General features: G+C 39.0%; 1 protein-coding gene across 1 annotated transcript in view; it reads left to right on the top strand.

Annotated features, from left to right (window-relative positions):
- LOC117952269 (cytosolic sulfotransferase 2-like) overlaps window positions 1-5,748 on the top strand; it is a 7,895-nt gene extending 2,147 nt beyond the window's left edge. Inside the window, exons 4-7 of the mRNA XM_034884416.1 lie at window positions 2,972-3,098; window positions 3,172-3,269; window positions 5,325-5,496; window positions 5,581-5,748. Coding sequence (XP_034740307.1) covers window positions 2,972-3,098; window positions 3,172-3,269; window positions 5,325-5,496; window positions 5,581-5,693 — 510 coding nt within the window. The 3' untranslated portion in view covers window positions 5,694-5,748. The remainder of the gene's footprint in view (window positions 1-2,971; window positions 3,099-3,171; window positions 3,270-5,324; window positions 5,497-5,580) is intronic.
- The last annotated feature ends 1,246 nt before the right edge of the window (window positions 5,749-6,994 follow it).

The following is a 6,994-nucleotide window of genomic DNA, read 5'->3' on the forward strand; positions in this document are numbered from 1 at the left end:
GGTTGTAATCACTGAGTTGTGGTTGTACTGGAAAAGTGACTCAAGTGAAAAAAACATGAGTACAGATCTTTTTCACAAGCTCTCAAGTCATATTTTACAAGTGCTCACATCGCATCTGCGCTCTCAAGTCATATTTTACAAGTGCTCACATCATATCTGCGCTCTCAAGTCACATTTCACAAGTGCTCACATCGCATCCGCGCGCTCTTACTTTTGCACCATATTTACCTTCATAAAAAGTTGTTAAACTTTGTTTTAATTGTATGCCTTTCCGTCACATCTACTGCAGTCAAATTCACTTTGTTCACATGAAAGGAATCCTTTCACATGGGTAGGCACTGGTAATGGCATTTTGAACATGGTTAAAGGCTATAAACATGTTTAAAACTTGCCCTGCCTAAGCCTGTTGGGTGCTAACGCTAGCAGGAGGATAACTCTGTGTAGACAGCCCTCATTGTTTTCATTTGTTTTGCTATTGACAGCACTACACAGTTAAAAAAAAGAAGAAAAAAATCTTGTTGATATTCATCGAAATTCTCCTTTAAGTTTAGGCACCAAACGACTAGTTAAGTTTAGGAAAAATATCCTGTTTTGGATTAAGATATTAGTATTAATGTCTCCTATTTCCTGGGTGAAAACATTTAGTTTTAGCCTCAAAGTGAGTTCTCTGGCTTGAAAGCGCTGTCTTTTCCACTGAATATTGAAGTGCATATTGAAGTGTTGCCTGGCACTACATCCATGGTTTTGCAAGGGAGATTTCATTCTTGCATGTTTTCTTTTGTTGTGCATGATCAAAAAAAATTCCTTTTGTTTGTTCCCCAAATTGCACCCTAGTCATGATTGTACTTAACGTTTAATCTGTTGTATTGTATTTGCTATTGATGTCCAAATGAAGATTCATGAACCATTAGTTGTATGTTTATGACCAAACTAGACGGCGCTATCAGTTTGCAGTTTTTTATGATTGCTACGACAACTTTCCGGACTGGACTGAACTCTTAACACAGTTTGCGCAACATTTGTCTGTGTAGGCTATGCAATTAACACATTTTTTGTTGCTTTGAAACAAAATGCATTGTTTGAACAACTTTTACAAACAAGCTTAACCAAGACCAAAACAGTGGATTTGTACTGCCAAATATGCAAATGCTGTCCCACTGTATGTCAAAACAGATAACATCATGTTAAACACCTAATTTATAGGCTAATTTGAAAGAGAACAGCTGTTCATGCTTCAAATTGAAACACAAATATATCCCCTGCATCTTACACGTATCCCTTTGTTACTGTAAATGACAGAAACAGCTGATTAAAGTTATGCAAATAGATCAATCCCAGCTGATTTTCATCTAGGAAACACACTCAGGGGTTGAGGTTCTTTCAATCACATGACCATCTGTTTTTACAGTATTCTTTACATGTTACAGTAAGTAAGTGTACTTTAAGAAAAAGGATTACAGTAACTGAAGTCACATTCCTTGTTTGTTTACCCAAACGTGGCCCAGCTGATGCTGATATGTTACAGTAGTACATACAGTAAAAAGAGGAGCTATTTGGCTGATTTTGTGTGGAAAAGGAACTATACAGTGAAGAAAAATTTCTGCCCAAGGGAGAGGAAGACAAGTACCAGATCAATTCTGTCTCTGTTTCCCTTTTTTCATAAACCGTACATTCTGTCTCTGGCAGATTTGAGTCGTACATGCTCAGATTTAAACGGTTTACAGCCTAAAGTGTCATACTGAAATTGGTGAAATCCATGAAATAATAAACTTTTTCTCATTACAAACAATTACAGAAGATGGGAGTCATTTCAAAAACGTTTAACATTGTTTGGTTGCTAACGTTAGCTCGAAACGCCATTCAACTGACAGCCTTTGTTGTGTTTGATGTTAACTTGTAGCTAGCAGTGAACCAACTTTTAACAAACGTTATGTAGGTCCAGTTTTAATGTACTGACATTACAGAAGTATGTCTTTATAATCTTGTAGGCTTCTTGTTGCAAAGCGCGTGACTCAAATCTGCACTCGACTCACATCGGGTAGTGTCACATTCTATAAAGCTGATCAAAGATTGGTCATTAATTTTTCTATTGATTTTCAGCAAAAGAAACAAAATGCAGCCTCTACTAAACCCAACAAAACTAAAATGTTAAGAGGCTTCAAGAGAAACTGCAATGTAAAACAAAGTCTATGCTAAATACAATAAACTATTATCTATTATATAAGGGCAGACCTGACACATGAAATAATGCAGTTTCTGTAATTCCACCTGATATTAGGGTTTTTATGACATGACGGAATGAATGTTCCTGTTGGTAGAGAGCCTGACTTGTTGCACAACCCAAACTGTCTTTTTAACCTGCCATTTTCAGCCTGTAGCTTAGATTCTGATGGATGCTGATTTTGAGAACAGCTACACACACAGAGCGAAAGTCGAGGGCCAAAGCCCGAGATCCTGTAAATACTTCCATTGTTACAGACTCATGTCTCACTAACTCTTACATTCTTGTCATTGTATTAACCATTGTATTATCACTTGTATTTTTTTTTCAACATCCATAAAACCTAATTTTGGAGTTTAAGAAGCAGAATAATGAAGAAAATTGAATAAAACAACCAAAATTAAGGAAAGTAGTGAACTGATCCTTCATTTTACTTGAGAAGAGCGTTTTATAGAACCATCTATTTTCAGTTTAGGAAATTTGGTTGAAATAAAGAAAATTTTCGAGTCTAGACACTATTTGAAAATGGGTCAAATTTGACCCCAAGACAACATGAGGGTTTAAAAAAACAACCTTAGCAAAGCAATTCCAGCAACACGGTCTTCAGTTTTCATGTGAAGGCTAAATGATGACAAGAGGAAGCAGTGACACAAAATGCATGACCATGATCAGTTTTTCATAAACACTTAGGTATGTCATGTCTCATGCAATGCTGCTCTTCAGATAATAAAGTGCTTTCTTGTTGTGTAGATTATTTATGTGGCCCGCAATGCAAAGGACAGCGTGGTGTCTTATTTCCATTACGACTACATGAGCAAAATCCAACCGGAGCCTGGAGACTGGAGCTGCTACCTTCAGAGATTCATGGAGGGAAAGGGTATATATTAAAATGAAATGCTGCAATAAAAAGTGCTCATAAAGTGCGATCATTCATTGTTCTGTTGCTTCAGTGGCGTTTGGATCCTGGTACGACCATGTGAACGGCTGGTGGGAGAAGAAACAGAGTTATCCAAAACTCCATTACATGTTCTACGAAGATCTGATTGAGGTAATGTACTTGTTTTTTGCGGGTTGTTTCTGTGTGTGTTACTTCAAAAATGGAGTAGTGTGAATTCTGAAAGTAAAATTGCATGACACATTGTTTTATCATTAATTACTCTCTTCACTCAGGTTCTGTATACACAGAATACTGCTGTTGTATGAAAGTGTGCATGGTGAGGACTTGAAAATAGAGCAATCAGATTGCATGTGCTCTTCTATTTTGAGTTGTCCGATGATGTACACATGACCTTATATCACATCCTACATTCTTAACTCTTGTGTTGTCCTTTGTGTCACGGGACTTCTTTAGTTTACATTTTGTATTAGCCTGGCGTTGTGCTTTGGGGCCCCTGGGGCCTTTTTCACTTCATGTCAACTTCCGTTGTCTTTCGTCCTTTGAGTCTCGGATATTTTTTTTTTAATGCAATTATACGTATGTTCCACTACTCCCGCCTTGTCCATTGGGTCCCAGGGACCCTGGAGGACAAGATGAGGCTATTGGGATACGCGTCTGAGTGCTGGGACCCCGGAGGACGGGGCCATGGTAGCAGAAAAATACAATTGAATACAGTTGGGTCTTTGGGACCCAAAGGACAACACAAGGCTTAAGACAATCCAGGTCTTTTTCTGAAGAAATTATTTAATTTCTCATCACCCTCGTGTGAAAGTCCTTTGTTTTTTCTTTTATATTTTGTCACCTTACTTTCTGTTTTGCTCCCGTTCTAATTACCGCCACTAGAGGTGTCGCTCCTAGAAACGTAAATGTAGCTCGCAATCGCTGCTTGAACAAATGACCTCTGGGAGTGTTTGTTAGGTAAGTACATTCTCACCCAAAGGTTTTAATTTCTTCTACATTGCTATTATATCTGCCATTATTGTATTTTGATCTTTACTCAACAGTGAGTATTACAACACAAAATGTGGGGGCTGTCCGTGGTTGTGTTTGTATGATTTAGAATCTCCCTTTTCAGGTTACTTTTCCCAAAGCTCTGTGCTAGCTGATGATATTGTGGCAATAATCACCAACCTACTGTATGTAGAAGAGCTCTTAGTGCCTTATTGTCCCACTAGAGTCCTACTCTCCCAGAATTCAGAGCTACTTTCGGTTCCTAGAGTCTCTAAAAGTAAGTTGGGAGCAAGAGCATTCAGCTATCAGGCTCTTCTACTGTGGAACCAGCTCCCGGTCTGGGTTAGGGGGATTGAAACCGTCACCACATTTAAGAATAACCTGAAAACCTTGAGGAAGCTTCTAGTTAGGGAGTGAGGAGTTGCAGCGTCCGCCTAGCCAGACCTACCTGCTTCTCTTCATGGTCGTCAGATTCATCTACCATATAATTAATAATATCATAAAAGTAGAGCGAGGCAGGCCAGTAAAGCCTGACCAGAATGGGTAGAGTTCTAGCATGACCAGGCACCTCTCCTTAACCTGTCTCTCCTAGTTATTCTATTAAAGTTCTACACTGGCAGGGGACTTCCGTCCTTCCTATGACACACTTAGCTCCTCTCCTTTCCCTTTCCATTTGTGTGCATCCCATCCCCCAAATGCTTGTTACTACTGGATTAGGATCGCAAAAAAGATCTTTGTTGCATCTGTTGCCGTGGTCCTGCTACACCCTGCTATGCCCTGTGATGCCTTGCAGTCCTACTGAACCTTGCTGCATCCCGCTTTGTCCACCTGTACTCTGCTATGCCACGCTACACCCTGTAACGCCTTGCAGTACCCCGCTATGACCTGAACTACTATGACTACCATTTGAAGTCACTGTTCCATTTCCTTTATTGTGACTGTTATTGCCCCTGTGCATTACACCCCCAACCGGCACCGTCAGACACCGCCTTCAAAGAGCTTTGGTGTGTCCTAGGTTTCTCCCTAAAAGGAAGTTTTTCCTCGCCAGTCACAGTAATTGCTTGCTCTTGGGGGAATTACTGTAATTGTTGGGGCTTTGTAAATTATAGAATGTGGTCTAGACCTACTCTATCTGTAGGGTCTCAACATAACTTTTGTTAGGATTTGATACTATAAATAAAATTGAATTAAATGATGTGACTCTTGTGCTTCTAGGACACCGGGCGGGAAATAGACAAACTCTGCTGCTTTCTTGGTTTGTCTCCTTCAGCTGAAGAAAAGGAAAGAATTACAAGCAGTGTGCAGTTTGATGTTATGAAAAAGAACAACACGGTCAACCTTTCAACGGTTCCGATGTATTTCAAAAGGCCTTCTTTCATGAGGAAAGGTACAGTGAATTGTTATACACAATACAAGTCACATGACTCCAGCTTTAGCTAAAAAACCTGTCTGATTTTCTGTGGTTCTGCAGGGAAGGTTGGGGACTGGAGGAACCATTTTACCGTGACGCAGGATGAAAAGTTTGATGCGGACTACAAGCTAAAAATTAAGAACACTACACTGCAGTTTCGTACTGGAATTTAGAGGCTGTGCATGTCCTGAACTGGGATTTGTCTGATAATGTTGATGTCACAAGTTAAATGTGTGTTATATATGTTATACCTTGCTTGCCGTTGAGATTAAGATTTTTGTAAATTTACCATAGTTGATTTGTCAAAGTAATGCATGGGAATATGGCAGCTTTCCACATTTCCCCGTCGAATATCTCGGTCATCATGGCAATTAAGAGATCTGAAAAATACTAACATAAAAAACATTTTAAATAAAATAAGATTAGGACTGTAATTTCCCAGTCGACTAGTCAATTTATTGGTTGATACGTTCTGGCTTGACCAAAATTCTGATTGGTCGATTTTTTGCTGTGTTATTTCATCCAGTGGAAGCATTGACCGTTACAATTTAAGGGTGGAAAGCACTAATTACTAATGGGAGTGTTTTCAGAGCATCCCTGTTGCACATGGTAACAGTCTGTCTTCAGAACACCCCCCTTTTTTTCACTTTTTTGGATTAGCCCAACCCACTGGGGACAGACTGAAGCAAGAACTAGAAAGCCTTGTTTTAGTGGTTTGGTGATATTTATTTAATTGTGAGAGTTTAATTTAGTGTCAGTCCTACTGTACCATGTCGAAGACATCGGCATTGTGGCAGCATTTTACAAAAATAGATAACGGAAAAAAGTTGAATCCAAAGTTTGCAAGTAACGGTTTGCCCATTGCAGCTCGACTACAAAGATGGCATATCACCTAAAAACGCACACACACGCTCAGGACACAGAGAAGTGGGGCTTTTCCGTTAACATTTAGGGTTTCTTCAGGGTTTCTTCAGCTTCAGGTTTGTTTTACACTTCGGTTCAAACTAGTACTTAGTAACTTGGAGATTTTCTGGTAACGTGGGGTTTGTTCAGACATAGTGCTTGGTAGAATGCGACTCGCGTTGCATCTCTGCCGTCTGAGTCTTTTTTTGTTTTTTTTTAACTGCCTGCTGGCTCTAACCAGTTTTTTTGAGTGTCTGAAACTTTCTTGCTGTGTTTTATAAAAAAAATAAAAAGGCAACTGCGGTATAAATAAATATTATTACAAATTAAGATAGACACACAAACACATTCCAACCCCCCGCCCCCTTGTCTCTCTTTGTTTCTCTCTCTCTCTGTATCTCTTCACTCACAGACACACAAACTCACACATACCTGGTGTGAAAATAAAAAAGAACCAAAAAAATGACTAAAAGTTTAAAAAACGAAAGTTATAATATTATTGAGTATGAAAACTCTTGTTCATTACATTTTACTTAATAATTGCAACCACATTGTTGTATTTATTGTTGCA

Source organism: Etheostoma cragini, chromosome 10 (assembly GCF_013103735.1).
Source record: "Etheostoma cragini isolate CJK2018 chromosome 10, CSU_Ecrag_1.0, whole genome shotgun sequence".
Lineage (NCBI taxonomy): Eukaryota > Metazoa > Chordata > Actinopteri > Perciformes > Percidae > Etheostoma > Etheostoma cragini.